The sequence below is a fragment of the Salmo trutta genome, unplaced genomic scaffold, assembly GCF_901001165.1.
Source record: "Salmo trutta unplaced genomic scaffold, fSalTru1.1, whole genome shotgun sequence".
Lineage (NCBI taxonomy): Eukaryota > Metazoa > Chordata > Actinopteri > Salmoniformes > Salmonidae > Salmo > Salmo trutta.
Window position 1 is genome coordinate 14,785 of NW_021823419.1, and position 27,048 is coordinate 41,832.

At 44.1% G+C, this 27,048-nt stretch overlaps 2 protein-coding genes and 1 long non-coding RNA gene across 7 annotated transcripts; 2 read left to right on the forward strand and 1 right to left on the reverse strand.

The window, feature by feature from the left end:
- Window positions 1-130: 130 nt before the first annotated feature.
- On the forward strand, window positions 131-12,764 carry si:ch211-107m4.1 (heterogeneous nuclear ribonucleoprotein U-like protein 2). Of its 2 annotated transcripts, XM_029748918.1 has the most exons (13): window positions 131-1,212; window positions 1,533-1,668; window positions 1,794-1,873; window positions 1,969-2,214; window positions 2,346-2,458; window positions 2,642-2,908; window positions 4,344-4,466; window positions 7,505-7,606; window positions 7,867-8,035; window positions 8,287-8,607; window positions 8,743-8,825; window positions 12,079-12,151; window positions 12,591-12,764. In XM_029748918.1, the coding sequence occupies exons 1-13, from the start codon at window positions 297-299 to the stop codon at window positions 12,602-12,604; spliced, it is 2,643 nt and encodes an 880-aa protein (XP_029604778.1). In that variant the 5' UTR covers window positions 131-296; the 3' UTR covers window positions 12,605-12,764. The 2 variants fall into 2 exon arrangements, with proteins under 2 accessions (XP_029604778.1, XP_029604776.1); XM_029748916.1 differs by lacking the exon at window positions 12,591-12,764 and having other exon boundaries at window positions 12,079-12,497.
- nudt22 (nudix (nucleoside diphosphate linked moiety X)-type motif 22) lies at window positions 12,226-16,975 on the reverse strand. 3 transcript variants are annotated; one of them, XM_029748921.1, is made up of 7 exons: window positions 16,895-16,975; window positions 14,557-14,653; window positions 13,684-14,425; window positions 13,371-13,487; window positions 13,104-13,201; window positions 12,883-12,976; window positions 12,226-12,681 (listed from the first exon to the last, which is right to left on the reverse strand). In XM_029748921.1, exons 2-7 carry the CDS (start codon window positions 14,640-14,642, stop codon window positions 12,565-12,567), a joined length of 1,254 nt encoding a protein of 417 aa, XP_029604781.1. In that variant the 5' UTR covers window positions 14,643-14,653; window positions 16,895-16,975; the 3' UTR covers window positions 12,226-12,564. The 3 variants fall into 3 exon arrangements, with proteins under 3 accessions (XP_029604781.1, XP_029604780.1, XP_029604779.1); XM_029748920.1 differs by lacking the exon at window positions 16,895-16,975 and adding an exon at window positions 16,452-16,514; XM_029748919.1 differs by lacking the exon at window positions 16,895-16,975 and adding an exon at window positions 16,282-16,465.
- On the forward strand, window positions 16,955-27,048 carry LOC115190891 (uncharacterized). 2 transcript variants are annotated; one of them, XR_003877466.1, is made up of 3 exons: window positions 16,955-17,042; window positions 19,226-19,316; window positions 26,889-27,048. It is a non-coding gene; the product is annotated as an uncharacterized LOC115190891 (long non-coding RNA). The 2 variants fall into 2 exon arrangements; XR_003877467.1 differs by lacking the exon at window positions 26,889-27,048 and adding an exon at window positions 26,595-26,877.

The following is a 27,048-nucleotide window of genomic DNA, read 5'->3' on the forward strand; positions in this document are numbered from 1 at the left end:
GATTGGTCAACCCAGTCTAGCTGAATGAAACGTGTATATGGGCGGCCCCAATTTACACGAATAGCTGGTAGGGCTTGGATATCAAGGCGGGGTTATTTTCCCGATGGACCAATCAGAGAGTAGAACCGTATATTGAACTTTACAGTACAGCAGTCTCTGGGTGTGTTTTGGTTCGAGCAGTTGCTTTCTTTTGCTAAAGTTTTTACATTTTTTTTACTGCAGAACAGTCATTTGAAAGCTCATGAGGTAAAGTAACCTTTTAAACTTGATAAAAGCAACGCACATTTCAGTGGAAAATGAAACTGTCAGAAGTCAAAAAGCTAAAAGTGGCCGAACTACGAGCCATGCTCAAAGAACGAGCACTGGACATCAAAGGACTCAAGGCAGAACTTGTTGGGCGTTTGATGTCCGCGTTCGAAGCTGAATTGCAAGCTCCAGAATCAAGCGATCTTGGACAAGACAAGGGAGGCCCTGGTCTTGGAGAAGAGCCGAAGCCACAAGATGACGATTCACCCAGAGCATCCACAGTGTTAGCGATGGAGAGAGAAGTCCCTCTACCGGGCGAGGAGGCGAAAGCCACTGGACACGATGGGGACGTTGCAGGCGCCGCAAGTTCAGAGATGATGGTGAGACCTAGAGCTGATTGTTCTCCTACCGGTGTAGACACGGAGGCACCTGCAATTTCAGCAGCCAAACTTGATAACACGTCAACAAGTCAATTGGAAGACGTGTGTGTAATCAGCACTTTTACCATGAGCCCGTGTGCAGAAACCACGGCAGACAAAGAAGGGTTGATGGAGCAGACCTCGTTAAATCAACAAGTAGAGCAACAGAAACATGTCACCCAAGAAGAGAGCGCTCAAGAACAACAGGGTGAGGAGGAACATGCACGTGGAGTCTCCAAACGGACTGCCACACAGGAAGCAGAGGAGGATAAAACGACATCAAACCAACAACTAAACACAACAAGCATGAGCACCTGGCCCATTCAAAACACATTTACTACATCACAGATATCACTGACAGACATCGTGTATCAAGACACAAGTATGTTGGTTGTTGGGCAGTCTAAAGAAGATCATGCAGGATCAGCTGTGGAGAACAGAGTTGAGGAGGAGGACAGTCTTTCCATGGTGGCCCAGAGAGGGAGCAGCACTGCATCCAGCCTCAGCCTGGGATCTGTGACCAGTGACCAGACCAGCCAGGACACGGGTAGATATGATATGACACACTGAATAATATCATGATTCTTTTTATTGTATCCATCAGGGTTGGGGTCAATTCCATTTTATTTACAGTCAATTCAAAAAGTGAAGCAAACTCCAATTAAAAACAAAAAACAAATCCTAATTGAAAAGCATTGAAGAGAATTGGAATTCTAGTGTACTTCCTGAATTGACTGGAATTGAAATGGAGTTGACCCCAACCCTGGTATCCATATGTTACAGGTTTATAACCAATGTTGTACATTGGCCTACACTTTTAGAGTAATCAATCAATCACACTCCCCTCCTCCCCCACTCTCGTTGCAGTAGTTCACATGGACAAAGACAAGGAAAATAGGGCTGGAGGTGGAGGGGAGAAGCGTGGGGTAAAGAGGCCTGCTCAGGGTGAGATGACCAGAGGCAGGGCCTACTACGAATTCAAGGAGGAGATCCAGTACAACAGGTATACATCCAGTACCTTTCCTCCATGACTCAAGCTCTGCAGGGTTTTCTGAGTGAGCCTGGGCAAATGATCCCCTACCCATCAGACAGTGTCTTTAAACATGACCAAACTCTCTCTCCACACAGGGCCAAATCCCCACCGCCTCAGCCTGAGAGTAATGGTGTTGATGCCGAGGAAGACGAAGGGCGGGTCAGACTAGACTCCTGTGAGTTTAATTATGAGGGATCACCTCTCTCTCATTGTCCTGGTTGACCAGTGTGGTGTTAATGGTCAGTTGGGCATCCTCTCTAATCTCCACAGACGGCGGTGACCTGCACTTTGAGATCGGCCGGGACGGCTGCAGCGGCCAGCCAAGGTTCTGGGGGCGCTGCCCTCTCCTGTGGTCTGGGTGCAGACTGACACACGGAACTCACCAGGGGAGGGTGGGCTTCGAGGCTATGTTTGAGAAAAAGCTGGTGTCCCCATCACTGGACCCTGAGGACCCTGAGCACCATGGTCTGAGACTGGGCTGGTCAGTGGAGCGTTGGAACTCCACCCTGATGCTCGGTAAGGACTGAAGTTTGGAAAAGTTCTGGTTATAAATGCCCCATGGTTTAACAGAGGTACTTCATTGAGTCTTATGAATGAAATGTTTCTGTATAATTTGTGCTGATTTGTCTCTCGTTCCCCTCATTCAGGTGATGAGGACTTGTCTTTCGGTTACGACGCTAGGGGCCGAAAAGTGACGGCTGGGAAAGAGGAGGAGTTTGGAGAGCCCTTTTCAGAGGGCGATGTCATTGGCTGTTATGCTGTGAGTGACACTAGTTGTTTTTTTTACACCTCACTCACTTTCTTGAATGCAGTACATGTTGAAATGCCATTTTAATGATAACAGTCTGAATCTAAAAAATACAAACCTTACTATTGAAGTAATCCCTGCCTCGCTTTGTGTTTATGGGTTTGTTCCTGTCTCCCTGCATCTTTCCATCCATAGTCTTTCTCTAAGGAGGAAGGAGTTGAGCTCTCCTTCCATAAGAACGGTCGCCATATGGGAATGGCGTTCCACCTGAGTCCGTCTGCTCTCTGCGGTTCTGTGCTGTACCCCCACGTCCTCTGCAAAAACACCTCTATCACCCTCAACTTGGACCCCACATCTCCCCCCTGGTACCCCAGCCCTGCAGGTTACACCCCCCTCTCCTCCCTGCCTGCTGGACAAAGGCTCAGTGCCCCAACCCCACCAACCTCCAAACTGCAGTGTGAGGTGAGAGAGCAGAACAGAGCAATGGCTGCCAGCACTAACATGAGCTCTATCCTCTGGCCTGTGTGCATGTTATTCATGCTCTACCCCTCTCCCTCTTCGCTCTACCCCTCTCCCTCCTCGCTCTACCCCTCTTCCTCCTCGCTCTTCCCCTCTCCTTATTCTCCCTCCTCTCTCTACCCCTCTCCTCTCTACCCCTCTTCCTATTCTCTCTACCCCTCTCCCTATTCTCCCTCCTCGCTCTACCCCTCTCCCTATTCTCCCTCCTCTCTCTACCCCTCTCCTCTCTACCCCTCTCTCTCCTCTCTCTACCCCTCTCCTCTCTACCCCTCTCCCTCTTCTCTCTACCTCTCTCTCTCTTCTCGCTACACCTCTCTCTCCTCTCTCTACCCCTCTCTCTCCACCCCCTCTCTCCACCCCTCTCCTCTCTCTACCCCTCTTCCTCCTCGCTCTACCCCACTCCCTCCTCGCTCTCTCCCTCCCCACCCCTCTCCCTCCCCACCCCTCTCCCTCCTTGTTCTACCCCTCCTCGCTCTACCCCTCTCCCTCCTCGCTCTACCCCTCTCCCTCCACTCTCTACCCCTCTCTACCCCTCTCTACCCCTCTCCCTCCCCTCTCTACCCCTCTCCCTCCTTGTTCTACCCCTCCTCGCTCTACCCCTCTCCCTCCTCTCTCTACCCCTCTCCCTCCTCTCTCTACCCTCTCCCTCCTCGCTCTCTCCCTCCCCTCTCCCTCCTTGTTCTACCCCTCCTCGCTCTCTCCCTCCCCTCTCTACCCCTCTCCCTCCTTGTTCTACCCCTCCTCGCTCTACCCCTCTCCCTCCTCTCTCTACCCCTCTCCCTCCTCGCTCTCTCCCTCCTTGTTCTACCCCTCCTCGCTCTACCCCTCTCCCTCCTCGCTCTACCCCTCTCCCTCCCCCTATTCTCCCTCCTCTCTCTACCCCTCTTCTCTCTACCCCTCTCCCTCTTCTCTCTACCCCTCTCTCCCCTCTCTCTACCCCTCTCCGCCCTACCCCTCTCTCTATTCTCTCTACCCCTCTCCCTATTCTCTACCCCTCTCCCTCCTCTCTCTACCCCTCTCGACCCCTCTTCACTCTAACCCTCTCCCTCCTTGCCCTACCCCTCTCCCTCCTTGCTCTACCCCTCTCCCTCCTCGCTCTACCCCTCTCCCTCCTCGCTCTACCCCTCTCCCTCATCGCTCTACCCCTCCCTCTCTACCCCTCTCCCTCCTTGTTCTACCCCTCTCCCTCCTCGTTCTACCCCTCTCCCTCCTCGTTCTACCCCTCCTTGCTCTACCCCTCTCCCTCCTCGCTCTACCCCTCTCCCTCCTCGCCCTCTCCCTCCCCCTCCTTGTTCTACCCCTCCTCGCTCTACCCCTCTCCCCTCTCCCTCCTTGCTCTACCCTTCTCCCTCCTCGCTCTACCCCTCTCCCTCCTCAGGTGTTGATGATGGTGGGTCTGCCAGGGGCAGGTAAGACCCACTGGGCCAGGGCTCACATGAAGCAATACCCAGAGAAGAGATACACCCTGCTGGGCACCGCAGGCCTCCTACCCTGCATGAAGGTCAGACCACCAGACACACAACTACTCACTATTATAACACCATTATAACACCATAACCCTAATATACCACCATTATAACACTATACCACCATTATAACACCATTATAACACTATACCAGTATTATAACACCATAACACTAATATACCACCATTATAACACCATAACACCATTATAACACTATACCACCATAACACTAATATACCACCATTATAACACTACACCACCATTATAACACCATAACACTATTATAACACCATAACACTAATATACCACCATTATAACACTATACCACCATAACACTAATATACCACCATTATAACACTACACCACCATTATAACACCATAACACCATTATAACACCATAACACTAATATACCACCATTATAACACTATACCACCATTATAACACCATACCACTATTATACCACCAATATAACACTATACCACCATTATAACACCATATCATTATAACACCATTATAACACTATACCACCATTATAACACCATAACACCATTATAACACTATACCACCATTATAACACCATTATTATATATATATTTTTTCTTTCACCTTTATTTAACCAGGTAGGCCAGTTGAGAACAAGTTCTCATTTACAACTGCGACCGGGCCAAGATAAAGCAAAGCAGTGTGACAAAAACAACAACACAGAGTTACAGATGGGACAAACAAACGTACAGTCAATAACACAATAGAAAAATCTGTATACAGTGTGTGCAAATGAAGTAAGGAGGTAAGGCAATAAATAGGCCAATTGTGGCGAAGTAATTACAATTTAGCAATTTACACTGGAGTGATATATGTGCAGATGAGGATGTGCAAGTAGAATTACTGGTGTGCAAAAGAGCAGAAAAACAAATATGGGGATGAGGTAGGTAGTTGGTTGGATGGGCTATTTACAGATGGGCTGTGTACAGCTGCAGCGATCAGTAAGCTGCTCTGACAGTTGGTGCTTAAAGTTAGTGAGGGAGATATAAGTCTCCAACTTCAGTGATTTTTGCAATTCGTTCCAGCCATTGGCAGCAGAGAACTGGAAGGAAAGGCGGACAAGGGAGGTGTTGGCTTTGGGGGTGACCAGTGAAATATACCTGCTGGAGCGCGTGCTACGGGTGGGTGTTGCTAATGTGACCAGTAAGCTGAGATAAGGTGGTGCTTTACCTTTAAGACTTATAGATGACCTGGAGCCAGTGGGTTTTGTGACGAATATGTAGCAAGGACCAGCCAACGAGAGCATACAGGTCACAGTGGTGGGTAGTATATGGGGCTTTGGTGACAAAACGGATGGCACTGTGATAGACTACATCTAATTTGCTGAGTAGAGTGTTGGAGGCTATTTTGTAAATGACATCGCCAAAGTCAAGGATCGGTAGGATAGTCAGTTTTACGAGGGTATGTTTGGCAGCATGAGTGAAGGAGGCTTTGTTGCGAAATAGGAAGCCGATTCTAGATTTAATTTTGGATTGGAGATGTTTGATGTGAGTCTGGAAGGAGAGTTTACAGTCTAGCCAGACAGCTAAGTATTTGTAGTTGTCCACATATTCTAAGTCAGAACCGTCCAGAGTAGTGATGCTAGATGGGCAGGCGGGTGCGGGCAGCGATCGGTTGCAGAGCATGCATTTAGTTTTACTAGCATTTAAGAGCAGTTGGAGGCCACGGAAGGAGTGTTGTATGGCATTGCAGCTCGTTTGGAGGTGTGTTAACAAAGTGTCCAAAGAAGGGCCAGAAGTATACAGAATGTTGTTGTCTGCGTAGAGGTGGATCAGAGAATCACCAGCAGCAAGAGCGACATCATTGATGTATACAGAGAAACGAGTCGGCCTGAGAATTGAACCCTGTGGCACCCCCATAGAGACTGCCAGAGGTCCGGACAACATGCCCTCCGATTTGACACACTGAACTCTATCTGAGAAGTAGTTAGTGAACCAGGCGAGGCAGTCATTAGAGAAACCAAGGCTGTCGAGTCTGCCGATAAGAATATGGTGATTGACAGAGTCGAAAGCCTTGGCTAAGGTCGATGAAGACAGCTGCACAGTATTGTCTTTTATCGATGGCGGTTATGATATCGTTTAGGCCCTTGAGCGTGGCTGAGGTGCACCTGTGACCAGCTCTGATACCAGATTGCATAGCGGAGATGGTACGGTGGGATTCAGAATGGTCGGTGATCTGTTTATTCACTTAGCTTTCGAAGACTTTAGAAAGGCAGGGTAGGATAGATATAGTTTGGGTCTAGAGTGTCTTCCCCCTTTGAAGAGGGGGATGACCGCGGCCGCTTTCCAATCTTTAGGAATCTCAGACAATACGAAAGAGAGGTTGAACAGGCTAGTAATAGGGGTTGAACAATGGCGGTGGATAATTTTAGGAAGAGAGGGTCCAGATTGTCTAGCCCTGCTGATTTGTAGGGATCCAGATTTTGCCGCTCTTTCAGAACATCAGCTGTCTGGATTTGGGTGAAGGAGAAGCGGGGGGGCTTGGGCCAGTTGCTGCGGGGGGTGCAGAGCTGTTGGCCGGGGTTGGGGTAGCCAGGTGGAAAGCATGGCCAGCCGTAGAGAAATGCTTATTGAAATGATCTATTATCGTAGATTTATCAGTGGTGACAATGTTTCCTATCCTCATTGCAGTTGGCAGCTGGGAGGAGGTGCTCTTATTCTGCATGGACTTTACAGTGTCCCAAAACTTTTTGGAATTAGTGCTACAGGAAGCACATTTCTGTTTGAAAAAGCAAGCCTTTGCTTTCCTAACTGACTGTGTGTGTTGGTTCCTGATTTCCCTGAAAAGTTGCAAATCGCGGGGGCTATTCGATGCTAGTGCAGTGCACCACAGGGTGTTTTGTATAGCACCATAACACCATTATAACACCATTATAACATAACACCACTATAACACTATAACACCATTATAACGCTATAACACCATTATAACACTAACACTATTCATAGTTTTATTAATCTATTGATTATATCAATTCCAAAGGTGTGTGTCTGTATGTTGTTAGCTGTACCTGTGTGTTCCTCTCCACAGGGGCAGGGTCGTAGAGAGAGCAGGCTGCAGCAGGCCTCTCAGTGTCTCAGTGAGCTGATCAAGGTGGCGGCTCAGACTCCACGCAACTACATCCTGGACCAGGTAGGTAGCTATTTCATAGGACAACCAGGGGAGGCAGGGTCTGCTGATTGGCTAGCTCCCTGAAAGAGGGAGGGTATATTAACTGATAGGCTAGGAATAAAATCTGTTTATAATTAAAGGTGATAGTTTAGACAATCTTTCTCTCCTGCCGCTCCTCTCTTTGTTGCCTCTCCTCCTCCTGCATACCACCAAGCAAAAAATATGAATTGGAGTTCTCTGTAAAGACAATTGGACAATAATGTATTGTTCTTCGTCCCCAGCCCAACGTCCACCCCTCAGCTCAGCGCCGGAGGCTGCTGTGGTTCGCGGGTTTCAGGCGGAGGGCGGTGGTGGTGTTCCCATCTAAAGAGGAGTGGAAGAGGCGTCTGCAGGAGCAACAGGAGGAGGAGGGGGACAAGATCCCTGAAACGGATCTCCACAAGGTCAAAGGTCAGGGAAATACAATACAGAAGATAACCAATGAGCAATAACCTTTTTAAGTATAATTTCGTAAGCATTCACACAATTCAAAAACGTCTATAGAGTAGCAGCATATGAATCTTTGAGTTGTATAATTGCATGGTTTTCACACAGATGAAGTTTAATGGAGTAACATACTGTGCAAGCCTACACAGTGAAAGAAGAACCTAACTGAAGGTATGGTTGCTTTTGATGCTGCGTTGATGTCCTCTCCTCCGCAGTGAGCTGCACTCTGCCAGAGCAGGGGGACCTGCTGGAGAAGGTGCTGTTTGTGGAGCTAGCCAGAGAAGAGGCACAGGCTCTCTTGGAGGGGTACAAAAAAGAGGCGAAAAGCCTGCTCCCCCCTGTCCCCTCCGCCCCCAAACAACGGAAGAAACCCCGCGTCCGATATAATAACCCCCATAGCCTCGGACTTCAGTCTTATCACCTTAACAAGACCAGATTTAGAAGGATGGCCACGCAAGACTATAACCCCCCTAAACCGCTCATCAAGGGCCGGATGGACAGGGGGTACGATCCAGTGGCGGCTGGTGACTTGAGAGGTCAGGGAGAATGATTGATGGGGGGGAAAAATTCAGTGCCGCTATTACTGTGTAATTATTCCTTAATATGTTTGGTCTGGTAATGTCACACCTTGGGGTTATTATGGTTATAGTAATAACATTGTTTGTCTGTAGGTTGGAACCACACATGGTTCAACCAGGAGCAGCCATACCCGTATGGTCATCAGCAGTACTGGACACCACAGCAGCTCAGATATGTGAGTCCTTGTCTATCCAATCAACCTCTGATAAACATACTTCACCTTTACATAGTTTCCTTATATTCCGCCTTATTAATTCATACATTTTGGGGATTTTTTATTGATTTAAAATTATTAGTTAATTGGATAGGACAGAAAAAGACTGGAATGATATAGTAGAGAGTTGCTGATATAGCAGATTGGAAACCATGCTGCAGGGGTATATGATCTAGAGGCAGGGGTATATGATCTAGAGGCAGGGGTATATGATCTAGAGGCAGGGGTATATGACCTAGAAGATAATCTAGAGGCAGGTGTATATAATCTAGAGACAGTGGTATATAACCTAGAAGCAGGGGTACATAATCTAGGAGATAATCTAGAGGCAGGGATATATAATCTACAGGATAATCTAGAGGCAGGGGTATAGGATCTAGAGGCAGGGCTATAGGATCTAGAGGCAGAGGTATATCATCTAGAGGCAGGGGTATATAATCTACAGGATAATCTAGAGGCAGGGGTATAGGATCTAGAGGCAGGGCTATAGGATATAGAGGCAGAGGTATATCATCTAGAGGCAGGGGTATATAATCTACAGGATAATCTAGAGGCAGGGGTATAGGATCTAGAGGCAGGGCTATATAATCTAGAGGCAGAGGTATATAATCTAGAGGCAGGGGTATATAATCTACAGGATAATCTAGAGGCAGGGGTATAGGATCTAGAGGCAGGGCTATATGATCTAGAGGCAGAGGTATATAATCTAGAGGCAGGGTTATATAATCTACAGGATAATCTAGAGGCAGGGCTATAGGATCTAGAGGCAGGGCTATAGGATCTAGAGGCAGGGCTATAGGATCTAGAGGCAGGGCTATAGGATATAGAGGCAGAGGTATATAATCTAGAGGCAGGGGTATATAATCTACAGGATAATCTAGAGGCAGGGCTATAGGATCTAGAGGCAGGGCTATAGGATCTAGAGGCAGGGCTATAGGATCTAGAGGCAGGGCTATAGGATCTAGAGGCAGGGCTATAGGATCTAGAGGCAGGGCTATAGGATCTAGAGGCAGGGCTATAGGATATAGAGGCAGAGGTATATAATCTAGAGGCAGGGGTATATAATCTACAGGATAATCTAGAGGCAGGGCTATAGGATCTAGAGGCAGGGCTATAGGATCTAGAGGCAGGGCTATAGGATCTAGAGGCAGGGCTATAGGATCTAGAGGCAGGGCTATAGGATCTAGAGGCAGGGCTATAGGATCTAGAGGCAGGGCTATAGGATCTAGAGGCAGGGCTATAGGATCTAGAGGCAGGGCTATAGGATCTAGAGGCAGGGCTATAGGATATAGAGGCAGGGCTATAGGATATAGAGGCAGGGCTATAGGATATAGAGGCAGGGGTTATAGGACCTAGAGCCTAGGCGACACATTTCTGTGATATTTATCTGGCAGGATGAACCGTTCAATGGAGCGAACTACCAGTACCGCAGCAATGACTTTAACCATGAAGCATACAGGGAGTACAACAGACAGCTAAACTACAACAAACAGCTAGAATGCTACAGACAGGAAGAATGCTACAGACAGGAAGCATGCTACAGACAGGAAGCATGCTACAGACAGGAAGCATGCTACAGACAGGAAGCATGCTACAGACAGGAAGCATGCTACAGACAGGTAGTGGTACACACACACAAACAGGCATGCACATTGGGTACCTGTCAGGGTTTCCATTAGCGGTAATAGCCGGCATTTGGCAACAAGAAAAGTAAAAAAAGACGATAAATAAAAATGTCCCCAGCCAATTGTCCAGGAGAAGAAAACAAATCCCATTGCGAAAATGTATTTTAGCCTATTGATTGATTGAAATACCTGTCAATGGAACATGAGAGCTGCTGCTACAGCTCACCAAACACCTTGTTTATTGCTGCTGGAGTGAAAAGTGCTTTTATAAGCTCAATCATTGTGCAACAATTCTAAATGCAATTGCGTGTTGAAAACTGTTTTGATGGCCAAGATTAAAAAGAGCTACTATTTTAATTTCTGAACTGGTAATTGAAGTGTGCTTCCCATTCTCCATTCAAGTGCATAGGCAATTTGTCAGGCTTCACAACGCTTTGCAATGAGCTGGAGGCAGTATGTATTTTGAAAACATATTTGTATTTTGAAAACATATAACTGTTTGAAACCTGAACATTTTACATTATGAGGCATGTCTTACCTTGCTTCAAAGTAGCTTAGCCAAAACCCAATCAAACTATAAAGTCTTCCATATGCCATTGAAAACAGCCTATTTAGCGGATGTTTTGTTGTTTTTCAAATGTATTTCCTTGTCAAGTAGCCAAAGGCCCAATCCTAGTCATATTAGCAACCCATGCTAGTTGTTGCATCTTTATCTCAACTATTCCTACATTTCCAATAGACAAGATAATTTCATCTCGATCTCATGAAACAGCTCGCATGTGCAGTGGCTTTTAAAGTTTTTTTTCCCGCTAAATTGCAGTATGGTACGAACATTCACGCGTAGCCTTCTGCCTTGAAATAATAGTTGATCAACATTTTAAGGTAATCATTCTAATCTGTTGCATCAGACTCCTTGCTTAACGTTGTTTTGGATGTATCCTAGTCCTAGTGGTTGTATGAATTCCCACAACTGTCCCAGAGTCTGTTTAGAATAGGCTAGTTCTTTCTCCACAAACTGACCAATAGAATAGGTTAACTTTTCTACTATGGGGGATAGTAGATTGACAGGCTAGTGATGTTGCTGTTCCTTACTTGTCTTCTTGGCTGAGGAAAAGTACATGTGGACAGTTATTCTAACATCTTTAAATTCTGCATGGGAATTCCGTAAGGAGCACGTTGCATCCTCGAGTTTCATGTTCTGTTAAAATGAATTACCATAATCTAAATGTGATTTATTTTATTCTGAGCACCGTGGGTGGACGCCCTCATCAGGTTACGCACATCCAATGCATATGGGTCCGGTAAATTTCTCAAATGTCCGGTAAATGAAAATGCTGCTGGTCAAATGTCCTGCGCCACATTTTTCTGAGACCCTGGTACCAGTGTGTGTGTGCAAAACAGGTAAATGCTATAGACAGGGTAGAGGGTAGGATAGAGAGCATACCTGTGTACAGAGCTCTGAGAGGAAGTGCAGTCAGATCTTGCAGCACCATAGACAGTCTCACATGTTAAAAGTCTCACAGTCAAGGTCTCTGTTGAACCGTATGAATGATGTATTCTATTCTCTCTCTCTCCCCCTCTCTGTTCAGTGGAATCAGAGTTACCAAGACCAGGACTATTACGGCAACAAGAATCAGGTTTACCAAGACCAGGGCTACTATGGTAACAGGAACTACGCTTACGATAGTTACCGTGATTACTGTTAAACATCTAAAGAGATTAGCAAAATCAGCAGGTGGTTTTATAAAGATTTATTATACATGTTATATTTCTTACATTATCTTACAGCATTTTTATGCAAAGTTGGGAAATATTGTGCCTCCACCAGGTGCCTAAGTGTCAAACATCAAGCAATGTTTGTATGGAGTTATCTTTTCTGTAATACTGCTGGAACTTTATATTCAGGGAATGTTTCCTTAGACATTTTCATAGCAGGGGGCTCGAACTTTCTACAACAGTATTGTCTCTTAAAGCAACAACAACATTAAATCGCTGCTTTTTCATTGAAGAAAATGTCTATTGTATTAATTTCATCATCTGGAAATGATATCCGGTGCAGTAGCTGGAGTTTGTGATCAATTGCTTTTGTTTTCTCGGTCAGGCAGCACTAGTTGATAGAGCAGCACTGCACCCTTGGCTGAAGGACACAACTCCGACCACAGGGGGGTGCTCTGGTCTAGCCGTAGCACCTCCTTCAAATCACAAGGCACACGTTCAGAGATTCATTACACATAAGGTGTTATTATTGTGTAATAAACTGTTTAAACTATTTGTATGACATTGTTCAGTATCTATGTTTCAATTATGAACTTTCCATATGCTTTGTTTTGCTGTGTTCTTAGACATAACATTTTATTTATGCACAGATTACAGTAACTTGTGGCGCTCCTTACTGTTTGGCTCAAGAACACGATTTCTGTAGACTCCTGGGCCTCAATGCCCCCCTGCCAGTAAAGCTCTCGAACTTCTGTGGAAGTCAGTGAACAACTGGGGACAGACAACACAACATAGGAATTGTATAACACTGAATGTCTTATCATTTTGTGGTCAGTTATCAAACATGGGCCTGATAATGAAGGGCTCTTTTCTATGATGTCATTTCCTTTGTGAGTACCTGATGTAGAACTCTGCACTGGGTCTGCCTGCACTGGTGTGATTCAGAGCGATGCCCATCAGTATCGGCTCACCCAGAGAACACAGAGGAACATTTACCTGCAGACAGACAATGGGGTCGTAATGAGAGGAATGAAGACGAACTTAATGAAAGAGATGGAGAAAGAAAATGATTGATGGAGAGAGAGAGAGAGAGAGAGAAAGGGGATAAACAAACAAACTGTCCTTGACCACTCTCATGGCCAGCAGCTATGTTTCTTTGTCTCACCTCGTCTCTGATCTCAGCGCACACAGAAGAGAACAGCTCTCTGACCACAGCCTCCTCCCTCCACTGCAGCATCTCCACCCTGATCCTGTCCTCCTCATCGAGGCCTTCAAACACAGCCTGGGGGAAAGGGGGAGGAGGCAGCAATGGTAATTAGATGCCATAAGTATGGCAAACAATGGAAATAGAATGCAGTTCAACAGTCGTTTTGAATAAGTGTCATAACTTAATCCAACCAACCTCACAAGTATGGATGATAGAATACCACATTTCATACAGTATTGGTTTAACTTTCACCCTCTTTCTCCCATCTCACCTTTGGTTCAGGGTGCCCCCCAGGGATGTCCAGCAGCCCCCTTGCCTCCGCCACTTGCTGGCTCCTCCTGATCAGCACCACCTGTCTGTCAGCCGTACACAAGACCCCACCCACCCCCAGCGGCTGGGCCAATAGCGCCAGAGGATCCCCATACTCCACCTCCGCACGCTGGCGAAGCTTCCTTGCTCTCTGAGACCAGTTGGTGCCCAGGAAGTCCCTATAGCAGGTTAGGCCCAACCTCAGGGTCAGGATGGGAGTGGGCCCCTCACCCTTCCCACCCACATCTCTCTGTGGGAAGGGTTGAGCTTCTGCTGCACTGCTTCCCACAGCAGGATGTTGGTCTCTGCACCCTGGGGTGGAGGTTTGCGAGTCTCTGAGGTTCCCCTCCCTCTGCTTATAGCTACTCAAATCCTTGTCATTATGCTGTCGTTCACCTATGACTCCGTCTATTTGATCCCTTTGGTGTCTGAGCACCTGTGCTCTTCCAGAGTCAGCGTTCCCCTTTGTCTCGTGTTGGCCCTCTTCCTCCTTCTGAATGCTACATTGCCTTCCATCTCTGTCTCCTCCTCCATTCATGCAGGGAGGCTGGGGTGTAGGTGGACAAGAGGGCTGGGGTGAGGCCAGACTGAAAGAGTGCAGCCTGAATTTGGCCCCATTGAAAAGCCATGGCTCCATGGTCACCCTCTCTGTCCACACCTCCTCTATGTGACTCTCCAGTGCTGGGTCTGTCTGACGGTTAAACCTTGATGAATAGAGAGAGAGAGATGGAGTGAGAGGACAGTAGATTCATTGTGTTTGATAACTGGTTTTATAGTTAGTTGGTTGGTTGTTAGAAGTAGTCTATCGATTGAAAGTAATGAATTCTGAATTTACCTGGCAGAAAGCTCCACCTGCACTTGTGGTTCCAGGAGACCTCCCCAGGCGGTGCAGTGCAACAGCACAGAGACCTCAGGATCCATTCTGATTAAGCCTGATCAAATCGGAATCATATCAATCAGCTCTCATGTTTGTGTAGAATAAATGAAGATCATTTTCAAATTGAGGAAGGATAGTTTTACCTAGCCCAATATTGGACTAAAGGAGTCTAACGTTACTCTTTACAGTCTAAGGACCTTACATGTTCTGTTTAAAGGGCTCTCAAAGTCAAAACAGCCAAATACTAAACGTGAATTCCCAATAATGGTACGGTTCTAGCAACATAAGTCATTGATAAATTAGCTTGTCAGCAACAAAGTGCCGGGACCAAAAGGTCAAACGAACTTTAGCGAGAAACTGATTGAACTAGCCCAAGATGTACTCTTACGGAGCCTAACGTTACCCCTTAAGTCCAAGGACCTTTAGGTTATTTCAGAGGTAGACTGGCTCTGGCAGCCAAAACGCCATCTAAACGCGAATCAAGTCTCAATTGTGATACGGTTCTAGAAAGATAAAGCCCTCTACTTTCATATTACAGGAAAATTATTCGACAAATACAAAATATACACTTACTGCACACAGTTTTAATCGATTTTAACACAGTTGCAGCCGACAGTATTTTTCAGTGACTACACATTTGTGGCGTCCATCTCCCGTTTACACACAGGTGTTCGGAGACGCAGATAGCTAATTAGCACAGGTAGTCCACTCTGTGCTCTAACATGGAAATATGTGTGGGAACCCTAACCTTATAAAAGGTTTCTATCAATTTAACCTTTAGTTTTTAGAAAAGTATTTCTTGATGATACGAAAGATTAGGTCCTTATGCTTCCAAAACCGTACTGCAAGAGATGCGCGTTAATGTTCAGACCGAGCGTTGTGGCCCTTAACAAAACTCCCCCGTACAGAAGACGCCTTCGTCCAATGACTCTTATGTGTAATGGAATGGAACTGAGAGCCATGATCAAGGGCTAAGTTTTACCATGTGACTAAGCTCAGAAGTAGTAGAGCTGTGTGTTTACAGAAGGGATGCTGGAAAAGTTTTGGAATTAATTTTCAGGCTGAATCATAAAATTGTAGCTATGAAGCTGCTGTAAAGTGAATAGCTGGCAAACTGACACCCATCCACCCCAACCATCTGTCTTATGTAACCAAACCGAACATGTCACACTAATTTGGGTGTCCCGGGTTTACATTTACTATGTTACGTCAAGTCTATGAGACCAGGCTGGGAAGGCAGAGGGACCACCTGTGCTAAATAGCTGTCTAGCATGCTCCAAACATCTGTCTGTAATGGCAGAAGGCCGCCAGAAACGTGTTGTCACTGAAAATACTGTCAGCTGCAACTGATAAAGCCGTTAAAAGTGTACATTAAGTGTATGTTTTGTATTTGTTAAATAACTTTCCTGTGATATGAAAGTAGAGGGCTTAATGTTTCTAGAACCGTATTGTAATTGATTCGCGTTTAGATGGCGTTTTGGCTGCCAGAGCCAGTCTACCTCTGAAATAACCTAAAGGTCCTTGAACTTAAGGGGTAACGTTAGGCTCCGTAAGAGTACATCTTGGGCTAGTAGCTAGCTTCTCGCTAAAATTCGTTTGACGGTTTGAACCCAGCACCTTTTTCTGACAAGCTAATTTATCAATGCCACAAACACGGCTATAGTTTAAAAGATTGATCCTTACCAATAGCTTCCTTCCACTGCTATAGCATAAACAAGTCAAGCCTTAACGAACATATAGATTACTTTTATGGAATGGCCGCTGACTGAACCAAAGCCTCGAGCGTTTGAAAGTCAGAAACATATTTAAAAATTGGTCGCTGAGAGACAAATGCAAAGCTACTAGTAACTTACAAAATATATGGTCTTAAAAGTCCAGGAAGTGATTTAGTGGACGAGTCATAACACTCAGGTCAGCACCGCCCACTTCTACAGCTGATTGGAGGAGGCGTGAGGTTGGTGAGAACATGAAGTAAACTGCTGTGATTGCAATGATGAGTAAAATACTATTTTGGGGTGTTGAAGAAAAACTCAAAAGTGTGTGAAATGCATTAAATGTGTGTATTTTTTGCTATTAGCCACAAGAAAAACAATCCAGTTTTGATGCATTATCTTGTAGAGAATAGAAAGACAAGGAAGGGTTAACCCCGAAACGTGCAGTAGTGTGTGGTCGTGTTCAGTATGGAATAAACGGTCTGAAAAGGAGTGAAACTGGGCTCTTAACGTCCTGAATTTGTACACTAAGAACATATATTTTGTTTTCAGTTGCAAACGGAACGAAATGGGGAGGGACCTACCTGAATTTGTCCAATATAAACTATAGTTTCCGTTTGGAGTAAACGCAACAGAATCGTTGTAATGATTACACCCCAACACTCTGCCAGACAATTTTATGCAACAATCCCCAGTATACTTGTTATGATGCGAAGAAAGTACAACATTTCGGTACGTCTATGCTTCTCTACCCTTGCAATTCACCATTGCTTTTTTTGTTGTTAAAATACTTGTTTTGCCACGTGACAACATAGGTCAAAAGCTTAGCCCAGTGTCTTTAGTCGAGTTAGCTAGCAAGCTTATAGCCACCGCTACAATATTTAACAAAAATAAAAACTTAACATGCAACAATTTGAGGAAATTGAAATACATTAATTAGGCCCTAATCTATGAATTTCTCATGACTGGGAATACTGATATGCATCTCACAATGGGCCTCTGGATCTCGTCTCGGTATTTTTGTGCATTCAAAATGGCACTCTGTTTACAATGTTGACATCAGCAAACCGCTCGCCCACAGGATCCAATACACGTGGTGTGCGGTTGTGAGGCTGATTGGATGTACTGCCAAATTCCCTAAAACGACGTTGGAGGCAGCTTATGTTACAGAAATGAACATGCAATTCTCTGCCAACAGCTCTGGTGGACATTCCTGCAGTCAGCATGCTAATTGCAGCTCCCTCAACTTGAGACATCTGTGGCATTGTGTTGTGTGACAACTACACATTTTATAGTTGTCTTTTATTCACCCCAGCACAAGGTGCACCTGTGTAGTGATCATGCTGTTTAATCAGCATCTTGATATTCCACACCTGTCAGGTGGATGGATTATCTTGGCATAGAAGAAATGCTCTCTAACAGGGATGTAAACAAATGTGTGCAAAACATTTTAGAGAAATACATGTTTGTGCCTATGGAACATGTGTGGGATCGTTTATTTCAGCTCATGAAACATGTGACCAACACTTTAAATGTGTTTATATTTTTGTTCAGTATATATGTTTTTTAAATGTCAAATACACATCAATCCAAATGCCTCAGTATTTGTATCTGGGAACACTTTCGATTGGAGAACCATCTAATGAGTGAACATGTAGTTCATCTGAAACATTCTTATGGGAGTTTGAAAACAACATGCATTTCGTTTTGCCTGTACTAAGCACAAGTTTTAAACCAGCAAGGGATTTCTGCATAGCTCTAAAATCTGACTAGTTTTAACACAGCCAGATCAACAGTTGGGGAAGTAGCATACATAATAGTATCATCCGCATATAGATTAAGTTTAGAATTTTTAACAGATTGACCAATGGTGTTTATATAAGTAGTGAAGAGAAAAGGTCCCAAAATCGACCTATGTGGTACATCTTTATGTACTTCAAGAAGTTTACACTTAACCCCATCAATCACGATGGCCTGAGTTCTGTCACTAAGATAATCATGAAACCAAGAACAGCCGTCAGAGCTCAGGCCTATTGAGGACAACTTATTCAATAAAATAGCATGATCAGCAGTATCAAAAGCTTTTTACAGGTCCACAAACAAAGCAGCACATTTCATTTTAGTGTCTAAAGCATTGACAAGATAATGAACAACTAAAGTGGTTGATGTGATTGTGGTATGTCCAGGCCAAAACCCTGATTGGTTTACATTCCAAATAAATTTTTCAGATAAAAAAATAGCAAAGTTGTTCATTTACCAAGGTTTCAAGAATCTTAGCTAGACAAGGAAGCCTTGGAATGGGGTGACAATGATTAAGATCACTACTATCCCCGTCCTTATGGAGTGGCAGAACAAGAGCTGATTTCCATACTTTTGGAACATTTCCTGATAACAATGTTCAAATGTGAGTTATTTAGCCAACAATGATAGGCAGACCTGGATTCAATTGGTCAGCCTCTGTGGATCTCTTGTTGTCTATTGCCCACAAATCATTCAGGTCTTCTTTTTCTGAAAGAAAAGCTGTACCAACTATAATTTCTGTGCTCATTCAGCAAGTTTATGCTATCAGCATCCAGCCCAATGTCATTGTGAATAGGCTTACAAGTTCTTTCAAAGAGAGCCCGCTGAAATAAAATGGTGATTAAATGCATCAATGATGGCATTTTCCCCCCGTAATAAGGCCAGTGTCTGAATTAATTTGTTGTAGCAGAGAGGAGGAAGTAGAATCCTTAAAAGATTTTACAGTTTTCCAGAATTTTGCCAGGTTCCCATTACAATCTGAATAAGCAGTTACATAATAATCAGATTTAGCCTTTCACAATGATTCCTCAGTTAAAAGCTTGCCAGTCCGGGCCTGTGATCCCAGCACTGTGTTGTCATTCTGTTTAATTAGCATTCATTGTGTCTTATTGCAGAGTGGCAGTAAACTATTACAACCTTCTTGGTGTAAAACCTGATGCCTCACTGGAGCAAATAAAGAATGGATTTTTTGACGAATCAAAAAAGGTACGACAATCTCCTAGCCTGTCATTTAAAAGCTTCACATACTTAATAAATGTAGGAAAGGCACAGTTCAAGCAGCACAGATTTAGGGTTTGCTGCATGATGCTTTATATTGCAGCATCTCTGTCCAACCACACGAGTGCACTCTTGCACAGTATTTTTCTACCTTCTTCCAACATGGCATTCCCACGGTGTTCATGTATATTATATTTTGGTGTGAGGATCTCTATGTTAACAGGGCTGTATGGTATGTTTACCAGTATATATCTGTGTTGAATGAGCAGTGGCGATTTTAGCATGTAAATCTTGGTGGGGAATACGCCGCAATTTTTTCCCGATGCATGCCAGCAAAGACACTAGAGGACACAACACTAAACAATATATTAATTGCACTATAGCAGTGACAAACGGTGCCCACAAACTGTTAGGGCCAACATAAAGCTGTCCCAACAGCAGATCTTTCTTTTCAGCACCATGGAGTGAATCCTTACCACGGCTACACCAGGCTATCAGCGGAGCCTTGTCTGGCAGCGACAACGGTTAATTCAGCCTTTTAAACATTTACTGCCTTTAAAAAAAACTGCTGATATGGCTGACTTGCTTGAACAAATGTGGTTTGTACTGACAGTTGAGATGTACAAATTATGGCATAAGGGACGACGAGTGGATAAGAGGCAATCTGTAATTTCGATTAATACATTAATGAGCGAGCTAGGACGGACGTAGTCAATATATCAATTTTTTCAGCACTTTTGAAAAGTACAGCAACAGAATTCAGAACATGGGCCGTTCTTACAGTATTCTCCCTGTACACCAAGTCAGAACCATAGGATAAATAAAGGGGGCATATAAGCAGACAATAAAAGCTCTTACAATATTCAATGATGACATTTCTCTAAAACAGGCTATAGGCTACATGTGCACCACCAAGTCAGAACAGTAGGCTAAGTTAGGAGGGGAAAAGGGACCAAATTATTAGGGTAAGGCTACTAACCGCTTACTACACAACATACACTTAGTATTACTTTCTTAGCTACAGTATACATATCTCCCTGGCATATTACATCATTTATGCAGCTGCATACAATACATTTTTTGGACTCACCTTGTTGTGCTGTGCTCACTTGAACAGGAAGGTGGCACGGCAAGTCCTTAAGGGAAAATTTTGTCATCGAAGTCTGGCATTCTCTGGATTTATGGCGCTTTCAAGACAACTGGGAACTGAAAAAAACAAGGTCGAATCAGGAATCTTCAGGTCGGAGCTCTAAAAAGAGGACAGTTTCTGACTTGGATTTCTGAGTTGGATGACCATTCAAGTTCACAGTTGTCTTGAGTTCACTGAAGTCTGAGATTTCCTAGTTTCAAGTTTCCAGTTGTTTTGAACTCGGCAGAAGTCATGCTGGATTGACATTATGACCAGTGTTGAATGTTTATCCTTTTAAGCTTGGAAAAGAGACCCTTATTAAGCCCAGACTTGGACCACACACCCACTCCACTGAATAGCAGGCTAGTGATTGCTTTGCAATGCTTGCAGTTAACCACTGATTCCTTCCAAACCACGCATTGTTGAATTTGCGATTTCCAACTTGTTGTGTAATATTTATGTCCAATGGCCGATGAGCACCGATATGTTTTATCTGTATTGTGTTTTACCTTTATCTATTTCTCTTCATAATTTCTCTTCATATGACAAGGTTTGAAAGTGATTTGCCAATAGATTGTCGATTTGATTAATGATAATGACTGCTAGCCTGGTAGCTAAGTTTGATCAGTCCAATCAAAGCTACGGTAGATATAACATGAATTTATGTCATTTTATCTGTGGCCAATGACCTTGAGCCTTCTTGGATGGGCAATTCTAATGTAACTCTATGGAAGCACCCAAGGGGCTTGAATTTTCGAGCTCTCCCCGTAGATTTTGCAGTGACGTGGTGTCCCCATGAGTGACAGAACACTGAGCCAATCACAGCGCAACTAGAGAACGTTACCAACCCCTACGCTCCGTATTTTCTGCAGGCTGTCCCACCACCACAGAAAGCACTGAGCTAGGCTGGAACACCTGCACGTTCGAGCTGCCATAAGAAAGCAAAAAAGCGACCATGTTTGTGTGCGGCTATATTAACTCAATGATTTATAAAAAAAAATGTTTTACATTGTTTGCAAACTGAAATGTGACACGTATTAAGGCCAAATTAACGTGCAAAAATAAATAAATATATACAGTTGAAGTCGGAAGTTTACATACACCTACAGCCAAATACATTTAAACTCAGTTTTTCACAATTCCTGCCATTTAATCAGAGTAAAAAATTCCGTCTTAGGTCAGATAGGATCACAACTTTATTTTAAGAATATGAAATGTCAGAATAATAGTAGAGAGTGATTTATTTCAGCTTTTATTTCCTTCATCTCATTCCCAGTGGGTCAGAAGTTTACATACACTAAATTAGTATTTGATAGCATTGCCTTTAAATTGTTTAACTTGAGTCAAACGTTTCGGGTAGCCTTCCACAAGCTTCCCACAATAAATTGGGTGAATTTTTCGTCCATTCCTCCTGAAAGAGCTGGTGTAACTGAGTCAGGTTTGTAGGCCTCCTTGCCCGCACACGCTTTTTCAGTTCTGCCCACAAATTTTCTATAAGATTGAGGTCAGGGCTTTGTGATGGCCACTCCAATACCTTGACTTTGTTGTCCTTAGCCATTTTTCCACAACTTTGGAAGTATGCTTGGGGTCATTGTCCATTTGGAAGACCCATTTGCGACCAAGCTTTAACTTCCTGACTGATGTCTTGAGATGTTGCTTCAACATATCCACATCATTTTCCTTTCTCATGAAGCCATCTATTTTGTGAAGTGCACCAGAACCTCCTGAAGCAAAGCACCCCCACAACATGATGCTGCCACCCCCATGCTTCATGGTTGGGATGGTGTTCTTCGGCTTGCAAGCGTTCCCCTTTTTCCTGCAAACATAACGATGGTCATTATGGCCAAACAGTTCTATTTTTGTTTCATTGACCAGAGGACATTTCTCCAAAAAGTACAATCTTTGTCCCCATGTGCAGTTGCAAACCGTAGTCTGGCTTTTTTATGCGGTTTTGGAGCAGTGGCTTCTTCTTTGCTGAGCGGCCTTTCAGGTTATGTCGATGCAGGACTTGTTTTACTATGGATATAGATACTTTTGTACCTGTTTCCTCCAGCATCTTCACAAGGTCCTTTGCTGTTGTTCTGGGATTGATTTGCACTTTTCGCACCAAAGTACGTTCATCTCTAGGAGACAGAACGCGTCTCCTTCCTGAGCAGTATGACGGCTGCGTGGTCCCATGGTGTTTATACTTGCGTACTATTGCTTGTACAGATGAACGTGGTACCTTCAGGCATTTGGAAATTGCTCCCAAGAATGAACCAGATTTGTGGAGGTCTCCAATTTATTTTCTGAGGTCTTGGCGGTTTTCTTTTGATTTTCCCATGATGTCAAGCAAAGAGGCACTGAGTTTGAAGGTAGGCCTTGAAATACATCCACAGGTACACCTCCAGTTGAATCAAATGATGTCAACTAGGCTATCAGAAGCTTCTAAAGCCATGACATCGTTTTCTGGAATTTTCCAAGCTGTTTAAAGGCACAGTCAACTTAGTGTATGTAAACTTCTGAGCCACCGGAATAATAATCTGTCTGTAAACAATTGTTGGAAAAATTACATGTGTCATGCACAAAGTAGATGTCCTAACCGACTTGCCAAAACTATAGTTTGTTAACAAGACATTTGTGGAATGGTTGAAAAACTAGTTTTAATGACTCCAACCTCAGTGTATGTAAACTTCTGACTTCAACTGTGTATATATACAGCACCAGTCAAAAGTTTGTACACACCTACTCATTAAAGAGTTTTTCTTTATTTTGACTATTTTCTACATTGTACAGTAATAGTGAAGACATCAAAACTATGAAATAACACATATGGAATCATGTAGTAGCCAAAAAGTGTTAAACAAATCAAAATATATTTTAGATTCTTCAAAGTAGCCACCCTTTGCCTTGATGACAGCTTTGCACACTCTTGGCATTCTCACAACCAGCTTCACCTGGAATGCTTTTCCAACAGTCTTGAAGGAGTTCCCATATATGCTGAGCACTTGTTGGCTGCTTTTCCTTCAATCTGTGGTCCAACTCATCCCAAACCATCTCAATTGGATTGAGGTCGGGTGATTGTGGAGGCCAGGTCATGTGATGCAGCACTCCATCACTCTCCTCCTTGGTCAAATAGGCCTTACACAGCCTGGAGGTGTGTTGGGTCATTTTCCTGTTGAAAAACAAATGATAGTCCCACTAAGCGCAAACCAGATGGGATGGCGTATTGCTGCAGAATGCTGTGGTAGCCATGCTGGTTAAGTGTGCCTTGAATTCTAAATAAATCACCCTCAGTGTCACCAGCAAAGCACCCCCACTAGGGTTGCACATTTTGTCGAATAGTCAGAGGTGGAAACTTTCCTTGGGAATTGACAGGAATATATGCAAATTCATATTAATACCATTTTAAATGTAGATGTTTTTTCTATTGGATATATTTACCGTATCATATGGAGACAAACAAACCTTTTGATGGATGCAACAGGGGAAAGAGCCTCAGATCCACAAAGTCCACCAGGTGGCTGATGAGATATGTTGGCACGACTGCCATATTGCATCTCCATCCCAAAGCCCTTGATTGGAAGTGTACTTTGCCAGACTGCCAAGAACCTTGCCCTCATCCAGGCCAACGTGGTGAGACACGGAAGTGATGACACCATAGGCCTAGTTGATCTCTGCACCAGACAGGATGCTCTTGCCAGCATACTTGGGCTTCACGCTTTTTGATGTATTTCAGAACTGCAGTTTCTTCTGCTTGGAGCAACAGTGAAGTGGGAGGGCAGTGCGGATTTCTTCTTTTACATCTGCAAGCAGAGTCTGAACATCATACAGGATGGCATTGTCTCCCTCAGTCCGTGCAATGGCTACTGCTATAGGTTTCAGGCTGCTTACCACGCTCTCCCAAAATACATCATCCAGGAGGATCCTCTTGATGGGGCTGTCCATATCGGCAGACTGTGATATAGCCACTTCTTGGAGAGACTCCTTCCCCTCCAGGAGATTGTCAAACATGACAACACCACCCCAACGGGTGTTGCTGGGCAGCTTCAATGTGGTGCTCTTATTCTTCTCACTTTGCTTGGTGAGGTAGATTGCTGCTATACCTTGATGACCCTTCACATACCTAACCATTTCCTTGGCTCTCTCGTAGAGTGTATCCATTGTTTTCAGTGCCATGATGTCCTTGAGGAGCAGATTCAATGTAGGAGCAGCACAGCCAATGGGTGTGATGTGAGGGTAGGACTCCTCCACTTTAGACCAAGCAGCCTTCATTTTCACAACATTGTCTGTCACCAGTGCAAATACCTTCTGTGGTCCAAGGTCATTGATGACTGCCTTCAGCTCATCTGCAATGTAGAGACCGGTGTGTCTGTTGTCCCTTCTCTGTGCTCTTGTAGAATACTGGTTGAGGGGTGGAGATGATGTAGTTAATTATTCCTTGCCCATGAACATTCGACCACCCATCAGAGATGACTGCAATACAGTCTGCTTTCTCTATGATTTGCTTGACCTTCACTTGAACTCTGTATCCAGAAAATGAGTTGATAAAGCATGTCTGGTTGGAGGGGTGTATGCTGGGCGAAGAACATTCAGAAATCTCTTCCAATACACAATGCCTGTGAGCATCACAGCAGAGATGAACCAGTTGCGTACACAGCTCGAGCAAGACATTTGTCATGTCTTTACAGTGATTAAATTAAATTACATTCTATTTTCAAATCGATTACCTAACTTTTAATTATTTGATTAAATTAATCAGGCAATAACTAACTCATTAGGAATCCTGGGCACCACGGAAGCATTAGTTTATATAGAGCGGCTATCTTCCGAATTCATTCTTAAAGATCTTAAGATCTTTTATATCAATAGCAGTCAATCATTAATTATTCTTTACCTTCTATCAGTCTCATCTGAATGTCGTAAAAATTCTTGATTATCTGCACAAACCCTGGCATAAATTATGAATCAGCAATATACAAATTGGCTTGATTATTTATTTATTTATTTACTAACTAAATAATCACAGAAATACATAAAAACAAATAGTAGATATTGGTTACTAACAATGATAGAAAAGTCCCTAGTGGGCTAAGCCGATATGACGGCTTGGTAGACAAAGGGAAGGGGGTGTGGTCTGAGAAAGAGCGGGAAAGACAACATGGATTCACTACACACAGTCTATAATTATATTAATTGAAATGCTAATCCTTTGCACATGAACGGCCGCTCATTCGAGAATCTTTGTAATGTGTATATATATTTACGCCCGTATGCTGTTGTTGTTGTCTTCTCTGTTGGAATCCTCAATCGTCCTGTAGGATTCATCAGAGTCTCTGGTTAACTTTTATTGAAGTCACAGTCTTTTGTGGTTGTAAGTGGTAAGAATGGATACTTCAAAGTACCATTCAGAAATGTTCTCATAGAATAGTTTATGTAATTTTATGTAATTTCTAGCTGCAGACTAGTAATTAAACGTCTAAGATTTGCTCTTATTCTGTAGGGATCGATTGTCTCAAGTTGAACCATTTCCAGCCGTGTAGCCAATGCTCCACGTGGTATAGTCTTGTCCTTTGGTAGAGTTGTAGTTTAAACCACTTCACACACCAGCGTCACCCGGCATGTTTTGGTCTTAGAAATTCAACCATTTGCAACCTTAGCTTACTCCTGGGTTTGTGTGGTTTGGTGTGAATTTCATCAGGAGTGGGTTTTATACGTTTCAGTAGAAAACGGCGGTTCCATGATGCCGACGTAATGTCTATGCTCACGTGGGCGGGGCCACTGACTAGTTAATCTTCATATAAAAAACCCATACTCTCATTTAGAAGGTTAACATCACATTACATACTTTCACAAATAGTTCCATGTTTAATCACATACATTTCGCAATATTTAGATGTAAACCTTACAGCTGGGAAATGCACACTTTAAGAGATATTGTTATGTGTGTTTTCTGTTTTCATGAGATCACCAAATGAAACACACTCAACATAACTGTCCCTTAAGTGTCCACCAATCATTCCCACATTCTCAAAAGTAGAAAGAATGTTTAATTCTCACATTTTGGGGATTTAGGAGTTTGGCCAAGTGAAGTTCTTTGTTCTCTCTCTCTCTCTGAATACTGCATGGTAGTTTTTATCTGGTATTTATGCCCTGAGGTACTAAACCTGGTTTCGGAGAGAGTGTGGGGGGGGGGGAGCCACGATCTACACCCAGAAAGGGCCACGTCTTATCAGCCGTCCTCCCCTCAGCAGCCTCCTGTGCTGTCTGTGTGCAGGTACTGTAGTAACCCTGATTTGTCCTAATCCTTATCCTGACTGCTCGAAAGTATTGTGCACACATCCATCTAGCACTGACTGAAACAGCGGGAGATTCAACAGTGTGCTGGTGTCTATTGGTTTTTTTCATCAGTAATCCTCACTGCTTCTTGTCTCTCTACCAAATGCACCCAGACAGTGCCCTGTCTAACCCGGGGCTGCATGGCCAGTTTGTGGAGCTGAACGAGGCCTACAGGGTGCTGAGTAAGGAGGTGTCCAGGAGAGAGTACGACCTGTGGCTACAGCACCCTTTTACCGGGGGACAGGCCTTCAGACCCACCTCCACACAACCCCA